Source organism: Mesoplodon bidens (genome assembly GCF_964165515.1).
Source record: "Mesoplodon bidens genome assembly, chromosome: 9".
Taxonomy (NCBI): Eukaryota; Metazoa; Chordata; class Mammalia; order Artiodactyla; family Ziphiidae; genus Mesoplodon; species Mesoplodon bidens.
This window is the reverse complement of record NC_138166.1, coordinates 94,718,173-94,731,010: the sequence shown is the minus strand read 5'-3', so window position 1 is coordinate 94,731,010 and position 12,838 is coordinate 94,718,173. Positions and strand designations below refer to the sequence as shown.

The 12,838-nt window shown below is 41.0% G+C and overlaps 1 protein-coding gene across 1 annotated transcript in view; it reads right to left on the bottom strand.

The window, feature by feature from the left end:
- Positions 1–12,838, bottom strand: part of MGAM (maltase-glucoamylase) — an 87,381-nt gene that overhangs the window by 51,887 nt on the left and 22,656 nt on the right. The window contains exons 16-21 of the mRNA XM_081243929.1: positions 6,787–6,958; positions 5,386–5,502; positions 4,665–4,819; positions 2,364–2,448; positions 1,040–1,096; positions 379–503 (exon numbers count right to left, since the gene is read on the bottom strand). Coding sequence (XP_081100055.1) covers positions 379–503; positions 1,040–1,096; positions 2,364–2,448; positions 4,665–4,819; positions 5,386–5,502; positions 6,787–6,958 — 711 coding nt within the window. The remainder of the gene's footprint in view (positions 1–378; positions 504–1,039; positions 1,097–2,363; positions 2,449–4,664; positions 4,820–5,385; positions 5,503–6,786; positions 6,959–12,838) is intronic.

Here is a 12,838-nt window from a genome sequence, read left to right as displayed (position 1 = left end):
AAGTTTCCCAAAACATGAGACTTTCAGGGCTAAAACTGACATGTTCCTAGGAAAACTAGGAAGGTTCACCATCCTAGCAGTCAGTATGTTTCGAGGGGAAAGTCGGGGGGTTAAGGAAGGACAGGATTAGGTCTTTCAAAATCCATTTGGATGCAGCTCTAAATCACAGCTTCCCCAGAAGAGGCCCACAGAAATCCAGGGAACAGTTTGATGACCACACACACACACACACACACACACACACACACACACACACGTACCCTTCCTCCCCACATTCCACGTAATGCTTCAGCATCTTCTACATGGGCAACAGATGGGAACAGAAACAACTAGGTTTGTCAGCCTCCCCCTTAAAGGAAACTCCCAGCCATGCTATACCTGGCTACAGTGGTTGTGGCTGGCTGCTGTGTGGGGAAGATGTAGCCTCCTCGAAGGTGAAGTCCAATTTTGTCTCCAGGAAGTTCCATCTCCACTTTTTGCTTCCTCCATTTCACTCGGCCCCCCTGATACACGTAGACAAATCAAACACATTGGCATGAGCACATCACCGCTACCTCTTAACCACATGCAGAGTTATCTCCAGCTCTTTCCTTCTCCCACCTAGTTGAATTGCTATCTAGTCAGGCATCAAGCAAGAAAAGGGAAAGAATTTAAGAACAACGGGTTTTGTGATCAGCTGGGGGCTTGGGGAAAATATATCACGCTGAGGCTATTTGACATACATTATACAAACTGATAGTTTTCTGAACAAGAATCTCACTTATAACCAGGCTCAAATTGTCCATCGGCCCCAATATTTGCCCACGAGACATTCTACTTCCATCTTTATCTTGCTGCTGAATAAAGTATATGAAAGTATCTTTTTCAGATTTCATCATGACTGATGTCGAGTGACTTCGTCTCACTTTATTGACTCTGCTATGAAATCACTGCAAACACGATAGAAACATTCCTCAGTGCATGGATAGATGTTTCTGTCTACCCAGACGTATCTTGTCTATGCAGCTTGAAGAGTTTAAGAAAAGTCAAAGCTACTTACAGTCTCATAGTCATACCAGATGGCATCAGGCACACATGCTGTCACTTTCTCTGCACCCTGAAATTAAAACAAACTATTGTCCTTTATGGCCCAGCCTCTGAAGGGGATAAAACTTCTTAATCACACACTGAGAATGCATAAATGGCCTTTCTTTTCTCTACCAACTTGTGCTTTTCTTCTAACAGAGGCAATAACTTGCCACTCAAAGAAAAATTCCAGATGGAACCATATTAGGAATAATCATAATACTGAAATAGGTGTTGTGGTAAAAATTCCAGCTTTAGAGTCACAGAAGCAGATGTGATGACAGCGAGGCAAAGAGACAGAACAAGGAATGCGGGCAGCCTCTAGAAGGTGGAAGAGGCACGGAAATGGATTTCTCCCTTAGAGCCTCTAGAAGCAACCGGCCCCACCAACATGGTGATTTTAGCCCAGTGAGACCCATTTTGGGCTTCCGACCTCCAGAAATGTAAGATAATAGATTTTTGTTGTTATGAGCCACTGCATTTGTGGTAATTTGTTACAGCAGCGATAGGAAACTAATACAGCCTTCTCTAGACACAAACCAGACCAGTTAGCAAAGTCAATTGCAGCCAGGTGGAAAACAGGAACAAGGACATGACGGTGTATAGAAGTGATGAAACAAGAACCAGGAAAATCTGGGACTCCCTTCACTGGTTGAGAGGCAAGTTCTGCTTGGAGGAAAGGATGTAAGAGAAGTGCCGTGAGACATCAGTGCTGTGAAGCTGGGCTTGGCAGAGAGGGCAGGGCTGGAGGGTGGGATTTTGAATATTTTTTTTTTAATTCCAGCTTTACACTGCGTACCTCATTTAATCTTCCCACTAGTCTCCAGTGATACATACTATTATTATCTCATCTTACAGCTGAGGAAGCAGCACATAATTTCCCCCAGATGGCACTGGTACCAAGTGGCAGAGACAACAAACACACCCAGATCACCCTGACCTTAGAGTGAGTGCTGGGTCACTGCTCCCTCCTGCCTCTGCATCCTGGGACAAGTCATCATCTGCTATGAGAATCTGACAACACATAGGACAATTCTTAAACCCAGAGGCACCCGTAGATGCTTCTATACTGATTGGAAGCTTGGTCAAGGACAAAAGACTTCTAGAGACAAAAATGTGTACCCATCAGATACCCATCTTCCCCAAACTCCAACACACCATCTTCAAGGCTGCCCCAGCCACAGATGTTGGAAATGGGTTTGGAAGAGAAAGAGGACAAATGGCTCCAAGAAGAGAGGAGTCGGGAGTTAGCAGGAGCAGAACAGAGACCACCAGTGTGTCTCGGCGGGAACACTTGCCTCAGCCAGAACCGGAGTGATGAGGAGGCCGGGCCCCCATAAAAACTGTTGCTGCACATCCCAAGTGTTGCTGTCCTCGTAGAACCTAGAGACCAGAGAAATTTTCAATGACATTTGGGCCAGTGCTTTCTGGCAGCTCTCCCCCAAGCCTGTCTAAAACTTGCAGGCTCCCTGCCTGGGGCAAATTCCCAAAATTATTCCGTGACACCTATTCAATCCCTGTCTCCCCACTCCTGCAGGCAGATCCACCTTCCCTAGCCCCTGCACCCTCCTATTCTTTCCCCAATTTGGACAGAAGTTCCTATTTCAGTATCTCTATGCTAGGCAGGTTCCAGGCTACAATTCTATTTGTCATATCCCCCTTAAAAAAATAAGTAAAACAAGCAAGACATTTTAAAACTTCAGCTATCCAAAAGGAACTAGATCTGATCACCCAAAAAAAGCAGACAAAAACTTTACTCTTTTCTCTTTTAGGATACCTACCTTTTAATAGAGCATTCTGGGAGATAGCTAGGACTTACCCACAATAATGAATATATAATATATATTATAATAATATATGCCTGAGGGCCTAAAATGTCAGACACAGAAGGGAATTAACTGTATTTTGATTTTGACAAGAAAAAGTCTTTTATTTCATAGACTATAAAATTATTGTGTTAATTTTTAATAAGCGAGACCTGGGTTACTGTTTTCTTTTTCTATGATATGACCAATATAGACCTCAAAGATGCCCCCATTGATGACCAGCAAGTATATCCTCCAATATCCAGGCACTCTGGCTTTCAGAATATCTGTGCTCAAAACTGTTAGAATGAATTCACTTAAAAGCCAACCAATAAAACTGGTTGAGGCTTTTCTCTACATAGCATCAAACATAGTTCAACCTAATATCTCTATTTTCATGGTTTTTTTTTTTTTTTTGCATCATGTACACAGAGCATTACTGTTCCCACCGTTCAAGCCCTGAGAAATGCTACCAAAGGCATGAGCGACTGGGGCAGGGTCCCCGCCTAAATCACAGCCTCCGTCTCAAGCCAGTTCCGTACACTTCCCAGCACCATCTTCAATCCTCAGGTTTCTAAACAAGGCTTCCGGCTCCTAATTCTGCCAGGGCCAGTCATGAGAAAGCAAACCCCACTGCAGAGCTACTCACTCCGCAGCCACCAGAGGGTCCCACAGCATTAGCTAGGAAGCGAGGACACACCCTCTCCTACTACAAATCTCCACCAAGCTTAAATTTCCCCGGTGCCTCACAGCAGCTTCCCCGAGATTCCAGCCCCAAAACAGCATTGCCTGGAAACCCCAGAGCTATTTGCCGGCTAATATTATAGAGGCATCAGTTCATACTAAGTGGCCAGCTTTAAGGAAAGTCTCTTAAGTGTTCTGTTTTTAGAGTCAAATTAGAGATACTCATTGGCTGACAGTAAAAAGTCTGAATTCAGGAAATCCTCCATACTATTCTTATTAGTATGTAAATGACAGGCTCATTCCTAGAGCCTGAACATGGTGCATTACAAAAGCGACCATCAGGTTCAAGCTATCAAATCCTTTAAATTAAGGCTAAAGAAACTAAGGATGAAAGAACTTAAATGATTTGTCTAAGGTATAGAGTTAGTTGGTGGAACAAAGACCCCAAATTCCACAACTTTTAGTCTAGTTCTCTCCCCAGAAGGGAACAGGCTATAATACTTAAATATAACTAAAATAGTACATAGGCAATAGCCTTGCAAATACCAACTCATTATTCAAGTTAAAAAAATATATCTGAGTAACTGTTTGTTTTAATTTTCACTTTTTTTTTTTTTTTTTTGCGGTACGCGGGCCTCTCACTGTTGTGGCCTCTCCCATTGCGGAGCACAGGCTCTGGACGCGCAGGCTCAGCGGCCATGGCTCACGGGTTTAGCCGCTCCGCAGCATGTGGGATCCTCCCGGACCTGGGCATGAACCCGTGGTCCCCTGCATCAGCAGGCGGACTCTCAACTACTGCACCACCAGGGAAGCCCCACTCATTTTTTTTTTTAATATTTGTTTATTCATTTAGAATGCTGCCGGTTTTAGTTGCAGCTCGTGGGATCTTCGTTGCGGCATGCAGACTCTTAGTTGAGTGAGAACTCTTGGTTTTGACTTGTATGCAGGATCTAGTTGCCCGACCAGGGATTGAACCCAGGCCCCCTTCATTGGGAGCACAGAGTCTTACCTGCTAGACCACCAGGGAAGTCCCTTCACTCTTATATTTGATGATACAGTCAATGTCACCCAGTTACATTAACAAAATTCCTTTGGGTTAGGTAAACTTACTCATGCAGAAGGGGCCTGGCCACCGTGTCCCCCTGGCTGTGAGCACGGTAGAAGAGGGTGTAGAGATAGGGCAATAGAGCATAGCGGATGGTAAGGTAGTGCCTGGAGGAATTCAACAGCATAGAGTCAGCTCCAAAGGAGGCAGGATCCTGGGCCTGGGAAGAAACAAGAGGTTGCAATTGACACCTGGTTACAAATAAGAAAAGCCTCTGGAGATATCAGACCCCATTCATCACAACCAAGAGTTTTGTTTCTGCAAGACCTGGGGCCTACCTTGCAAATTTTGCCTCTGAGCAGTAGGGTTGGGCAAAGGGATATCATTCCACCAAGTTAAGGGGCCATTCTTCACCCTGCACTGCATCCCCCCTCATTCATTCTATGGGTGCTCTTGGTAGACTGCCATTTAAATAACTTTGAAGTATTTCCTCATTTGATTCTCACTACAAAATGAGCAATGTAAATAAAGTATATAGAGGTTTGATTAAAAACCTTCACACTCGCCATTTCCTTGACTGCCGCGGTAGAAATAGCAGGGGTTGCGTCGGCAGGGCATTTTAATGGTGCAACATGAGTCCTGGTTAATTGCAAACGGTGGTCCCAATTAGCCTAAGTGAAGCACCAGGTAGGAAGCTGGCTCAACAGATTTCTTGGACAGGATGCAGGTAGATCCAGTCCTAATGTATGCCAAGTCTATTTTGCTCATATCTCCTGGGAGACTTACCTTGTAGCCTTGGCCATTGTGATTCCTGGAAAATGGATAGAACGCTCCCAGCTGCATCCACCTCCTGCAGAGCTCTTCGGGAGCATCCAATGTAAAGCCACATATGTCAGAACCCACCTGGAAGGACACACAGACAGCGACGGCATGTGTACCTCACTTCCATTACCGCCCCTGCTCCTGGGCTTTGCTTTCCACCAGGGACCTACCAGCTGTACTTGGCTAACCTCTTCCTGAGAAGGCTACTTCGGTGTGATGGAACTGGGCTAAATCCTATGTCCACTCTTTACTGCCAGGTGAATGCAAATGAATTACTTAACCTTTCTGTGCCTCAGTTTCCTCATTTTGTTAAAGTGGGCACTCTAGGGTTTTAGTAAATGAGAAAATGGAAGTACAACACTTGATGCACGGTAGTTTTTTGGTGGATACCAACTAGAAATACCGTTGACATTATTACTTTGACCACAGCCCGAGGAGGATTAATTTTCCAAAGCCTAATTCTGATCAGGTCATTCATCTATTCACAAATCCCCAGGCTCTCCTGCTGCCTGCCCTGCTAGCACCTCAAAACCCGGTTCCAACCCGCCTTGCCAGCATCATGTCTCACTCCAGTCCTACACTCCACTCCTTAGGGACACTCAAATTCTGCCCCTTGCTGGTCTCAGTCTTAACATTTCTCAGTCTTAAAATGACCTCCCCCCATCAGTCTGATAAAACATACCCACTTTCAAGGTTAAACTCAAGTGCTATCTTTTGCATGAAGTTACTGTTTACTCCCTCCCGGGACTCCCATTGTTCCTTGTAGTCTTGTTAGAGTTGTTAAGTCCCTTTCTCAGGATTTCTTGTAACATTGAAATGATATGTTCCTGTTTGCACTTTTACTCTAGCTTGTCATAATTATATGTGTGTGTGTGTGTGTGTGTGTGTGTATATATATATATAGAGAGAGAGAGAGAGACAGACAGAGACAGAGACAGAGACAGATAAAGAGAGACTTTGGGGGTGTGCGGAAGGAAGGTGTTTCTGTTACTATATTTATGTTTCTCTCCCCCCTCACCATGCATACCTAGCTCAATGCCTTGCTCGAAGTAAGAGCTCAATAAACAGATATGCTGAATTTAACTAAAAGATGCCAACTGTAACCTTAAGGACATGTGCACTTTTTTGTGTGTATGTTGTACTTTAAAAAAAAATATTCCAACGATACCACTTCAAGCTTGCACCTTCTATCCTTATAAGGCAGTACAGGAAAGAATGTCGTGGCATCAGTGTCATACTGATGTGGATGAAGCACATAACCCTCCAGACTGTAAATCCCTGGGCCATGGAGGGCAGTAGAGGGGAGCTTTATCATTTGAAAAACTTCTAGCATGAGGCATTCTGGGGACTGGGATGTGGACTCACCATTGGGATACCAAAAAGGTTGAACTCGAGCATGCCAGTGATGGACCATCGAAGGTCATTCCAGGTGGCTGCGTTGTCTCCTAACCAGTGGGCTGCAAACTTGCCAGACCCCGCAAAGGTAGAACGGGTTAAAATGAAGCTTCTCTTGTTAGGGAACACACTCTTGACAGCTCTAGAAAGGGAGAGAGACTTAGGGAGTCAATGTTGACCTTAGTGTGTCTTAGCCCAGAGGACAGAGTGATAATATCCAGGATCTCAAGTTAATACCTCACTCTTCTCTTCTAGTTCTCTCCTGTAGAGTTAGAGTTGCTGTTGGGAGCAGACTGTACCATTGAGTACGTTTATATTTCGTTTTGTTTTAGGCATTTTATGTACATCATTAACTCCATAATTTCAAAGTTCAGTAGAAGGATACTAAGCCAGTACCTAAAACCCCAAAGCACATGAAGTCTATAAGTTACTTAACCCTCCATACACCAGTCTATAACAGTATGGCAGAGAGGAAAATACATGGGCCTTGGACTCACGCAGAAATGAGTCCAAATTTTGCTCTTACATTTTATTAGCTGTTTGACCTTGGTCAAATTACTTCTCTTTCTTTCTACCAACCTTCCATTCATTCATTTATTCATTTTTTCTTTCATTATACACAGTACACAAATACTTATTGGATTCCTTCCTCCCTATGTGACCAGGATTTTCTTCATTCATTCAATAATAACAACCATACTTATCTTGCCGAATTTTTTTTTTACATTCTTTTTTCTGTATTGCTGGTTTATTTTTTTTAATATAGCAAGTTCTTATTAGTTATCTATTTTATACACATCAGTGTATACATGTCCATCCCAACCTCCCAGTTCATCCCACCACCCCCACCCCGACTTCTCCTCTTGGTGTCCATGTTTGTTCTCTATATCTGTGTCTTCATTTGTACCATTTTTCTAGATTCAACATATATGCATTAATATATGATATTTGTTTTTCTATTTCTGACTTACTTCACTCTGTATGACAGTCTCTAGGTCCATCCACGTCTCAACAAATGACACAATTTCGTTCTTTTTTATGGCTGAGTAATATTCCATTGTATATATGCACCACATCTTCTCTATCCATTCGTCTGTTGATGGGCATTTAGGTTGCTTCCATGACCTGGCTATCATAAATAGTGCTGCAATGAACACTGGGGTGCATGTGTCTTTCTGAATTATGGTTTTCTCTGGGTAAAGGCTCACTAGTGGGATTGCTGAGTCATATGATAATTCTATTTTTAGTTGTTTAAGGAATCTCCATCCTGTTCTCCATAGTGGCTCTATCAGTTTACATTCCCACCAACAGTGTAAGAGGGTTCCCTTTTCTCCACACCCTCTCTAGCATTTGTTTGCAAATTTTCTGATGATGCCCATTCTAACTGGTGTGAGGTGATACCTCATTGTAGTTTTAATTTGCATTTCTCTAATAATTAGTGATGTTGAGCAGCTTTTCATGTGCCTCGTGGCCACCTGTACATCTTCTTTGGAGAAATGTCTATTTAGGTCTTCTGCCCATTTTTTGATTGGGTTGTTTGTTTTTTTAATATTGAGCTGCATGAGCTGTTTATGTATTTTGGAGATTAATCCTTTGTCCATTGATTCATTTGCAAATATTTTCTCCCATTCTGAGGGCTGTCTTATCATCTTGTTTATAGTTTCCTTTGCTGTGCAAAAGCTTTTACGTTTCATTAGGTCCTATTTGTTTATTTTTATTTCCATTACTCTGGGAGATGGGTCAAAAAAAATCTTGCGGTGATTTGTGTCAAAGAGTGTTCTTCCTATGTTTCCCTCTAAGATTTTTACAGTGTCCGGTCTTACATTTAGGTCTTTAATCCATTGTGAGTTTATCTTTGTGTATGGTGTTAGGGAGTATTCTAATTTCATTCTTTTACATGTAGCTGTCCAGTTTTCCCAGCACCACTTATTGAAGAGGCTGCCTTTTCCCCATTGTATATCCTTGCCTCCTTTGTCATAAATTAGTTGACCATAGGTGTGTGGGTTTATCTCTGGGCTTTCTATCCTGTTCCAATGATCTATATTTCTGTTTTGTGCCAGTACCATACTGTCTTCATCACTGTAGCTTTGTAGCATAGCCTGAAGGCAGGGAGCCTGATTCCTCCCACTCTGTTTTTCTTTCTCAATATTGCATTGACTATTCGAGGTCTTTTGTGTTTCCATACAAATTGTGAAATTTTTTGCTGTAGTTTTGTGAAGAATGCCATGGGTAGTTTGATAGGGATTGCACTGAATCTGCAGATTGCTTTGGGTAATATAGTCATTTTCACAATGTTGAGTCTTCCGATCCAAATACATGGTATATCTCTCCATCTGTTTGTATTGTCTTTAATTTCTTTCATCAGTGTCTTATAGTTTTCTGCATACAGGTCTTTTGTCTCCATAGGTAGGTTTATTCCTAGATGTTTTATTCTTTTTGTTGCAATGGTAAATGGTAAACGTTTCCTTAATTTCTCTTTCAGATTTTTTGTTGTTAGTGTATAGGAATGCAAGAGATTTCTGTGCATTAATTTTGTATCCTGCTACTTTATCAAATTCATTGATTAGCTCTAGTAGTTTTCTGGTAGCATCTTTAGGATACTGTATGTATAGTATCTTGTCATCTGCAAACAATGACAGTTTTACTTCTTCTTTTCCAATTTGTATTTCTTTTATTTCTTTTTCTTCTCTGATTGCTGTGGCTAAAATTTCCAAAACTATGTTGAATAATAGTGGTGAGAGTGGGCAACCTTGTCTTGTTCCTAATCTTAGAGAAAATGGTTTCAGTTTTTCACCACTGAGAATGATGTTGGCTGTGGGTTTGTCATATATGGCCTTTATTGTGTTGAAGTAGGTTCCCTCTATGCCCATTTTCTGGACAGTTTTTATCAAAAATGTGTGTTGAATTTTGTCAAAAGCTTTTTCTGCATCTATTGAGATGATCATATGGTTTTCATCCTTCAATTTGTTAATATGGTGCATCACATTGATTGATTTGCATATATTGAAGAATCCTCGCATTCCTGGGATAAATCCTACTTGATCATGGTGTATGATCTTTTAAATGTGTTGTTGGATTCTGTTTGCTAGTATTTTGTTCAGGATTTTTGTATCTATATTCATCAGTGATATTGGTCTGTAATTTTCTTTTTTTGTAATATCTTTGTCTGGTTTTGGTATCAGGATTATGGTGGCCTCGTAGAATGAGTTTGGGAGTGTTCATTCGTCTGCAATTTTTTGCAAGAGTCTCAGAAGGATGGGTGTTAGCTCTTCTCTAAATGTTTGATAGGATTCACCTGTGAAGCCATCTGGTCCCAGACTTTTGTTTGTTGGAAGATTTTTAATCACAGTTTCAATTTCATTACTTGTGCTAGGTCTGTTCATATTTTCTATTTCTTCCTGGTTCAGTCTTGGAAGGTTATACTTTTCTAAGAATTTGTCTATTTCTTCCAGGTTGTCCATTTTATTGGCATAGAGTTGCTTGCAGTAGTCTCTTAGGATGCTTTGAATTTCTGCAGTGTCTGTTGTAACTTCTCCTTTTTCATTTCTAATTTTATTGATTTGAGTCCTCTCCCTCTTTTTCTTGTTGAGTCTGGCTAGTGGTTTATCAATTTTCTTTATCTTCTCAAAGAACCAGCTTTTAGTTTTATTGATCTTTGCTATTGTTTTGTTTCTATTTCATTTATTTCTGCTCTGATCTGTATGATTTCTTTCCTTCTACTAACTTTGGGTTTTGTTTGCTCTTCTTTCTCTAGTTCCTTTATGTGTAAGGTTAGATTGTTTATTTGAGATTTTTCTTGTTTCTTTAGGTAGGATTGTATTGTTATAAACTTCTCTCTTAGAACTGCTTTTGCTGCATCCCATAGGTTTTGGATTGTCACGTTTTCATTGTTATTTGTCTCTAGGCATTTTTTGGTTTCCTCTTTGATTTCTTCAGTGATCTCTTGGTTATTTAGCAACGTATTGTTTAGCCTCCATGTGTTTGTGTTTTTTACATTTTTTCCCCTGTAATTTATTTCTAATCTCATAGCGTTGTGGTTGGAAAAGATGCTTGATATGATTTCAATTTTCTTAAATTTACTGAGGCTTGATTTATGACCCCAGACGTGATCTATCCTGGAGAATATTCTGTGTGCACTTGAGAAGAAAGTGTAATCTGCTGTTTTGGGATGGACTGTCCTATAAATATCAATTAAACCTATCTGGTCTGTTGTGTCATTTAAAGCTTGTGTTTCCTTATTAATTTTCTATCTGGATGATCTGTCCGTTGTTATAAGTGAGTTGTCAAATTCCCCCACTATTATTGTGTTACTGTCAATTTCCTCTTTTATAGCTGTTAGCATTTGCCTTTTGTATTGAGGTGCTCCTATGTTGGGTGTATATATTTTTACAATTGTTATATCTTCTTCTTGGACTGATCCCTTGATCATTATGTAGTGTCCTTCCTTGTCTCTTGTAACATTCTTATTTTAAAGTCTATTTTATCTGATATGAGTATTACTACTCCAGTTTTCTTTTGATTTCCATTTGCATGGAATATCTTTTTCTATCCTTTCAGTTTTAGTCTGTATGTATCCCTAGGTCTGAAGTGGGTCTCTTGTAGACAGCATATATATGGATCTTGTTTTTGTATCCATTCAGGGAGCCTGTGTCTTTTGGTTGGAGCACTTAATCCGTTTACATTTAAGGTAATTATCGATATGTATTTTCCTATTACCATTTTCTTAATTGTTTTGAGTTTGTTTTTGTAGGTCCTTTCCTTCTCTTGTGTTTCCCACTTAGAGAAGTTCCTTTAGCATTTGTTGTAGAGCTGGTTTTGTGGTGCTGAATTCTCTTAGCTTTTGCTTGTCTGTAAAGCTTTTGATTTCTCCATCGAATCTGAATGAGATCCTTGCCGGGTAGAGTAATCCTGGTTGTAGGTTCTTCCCTTTCATCACTTTAAATATATGGTGCCACTCCCTTCTGGCTTGTAGAGTTTCTGCTGAGAAATCAGCTGTTAACCTTAAAGGGAGTTCCCTTGTATGTTGTTTTTCCCCTGTTGCTTTTAATAATTTTTCTGTCTTTAATTTTTGTCAGTTTGATTACTATGTGTCTCGGTGTGTTTCTCCTTGGGTTTATCCTGCCTGGGACTCTCTGCACTTCCTGGACTTGGGTGGCTATTTCCTTTCCCATGTTAGGGAAGTTTTTGACTCTAATCTCTTCAAATATTTTCTTGGGTCCTTTCTCTCACTCTTCTCCTTCTGGGACCCCTATAATGTGAATGTCAGTGCGTTTAATGTTGTCCCAGAGGTCTCTTAGGCTGTCTTCATTTCTTTTCATTCTTTTTTCTTTTATCTGTTCTGCAGCAGTGATTTCCACCATTCTGCCTTCCAGGTCACTTATCCGTTCTTCTGCCTCAGTTATTCTGCTATTCATTCCTTCTAGTGTATTTTTCATTTCAGTTATTGTATTGTTCATCTCTGTTTATTTGTTCTTTAATTTTTTTAGGTCTTTTTTAAACATTTCTTGCATCTTCTCGATCTTTGCCTCCATTCTTTTTCCAAGGTCCTGGATCATCTTCATTATCATTATTCTGAATTCTTTTTCTGGAAGGTTGCCTATCTCCACTTCATTTAGTTGTTTTTCTGGGGTTTTATCTTGTTCCTTCATCTGGTACATGGTCCTCTGCCTTTTCATTTTGTCTATATTTCTGTGAATGTGGTTTTTGTTCCACAGACTGCAGGATTGTAGTTCTTCTTGCTTCTGCTGTATGCCCTCTGGTGGATGAGGCTATCTAAGAGGCTTGTGCAAGCTTCTTGATGGGAGGGACTGGTGGTGGGCAGAGCTGGGTTTTGCTCTGGTGGACCGAGCTCAGTAAAACTTTAATCTGCTTGTCTGCTGATGGGTGGGGCTGAGTTCCCTCCTTGTTGGTTGTTTGGCCTGAGGTGACCCTGCACTGGAGACTACAGGCTTTTTGGTGGGGCTAATGGCGGACTCTGGGAGTGCTCAAGCCAATGAGTACTTCCCAGAACTTCTGCTGCCAG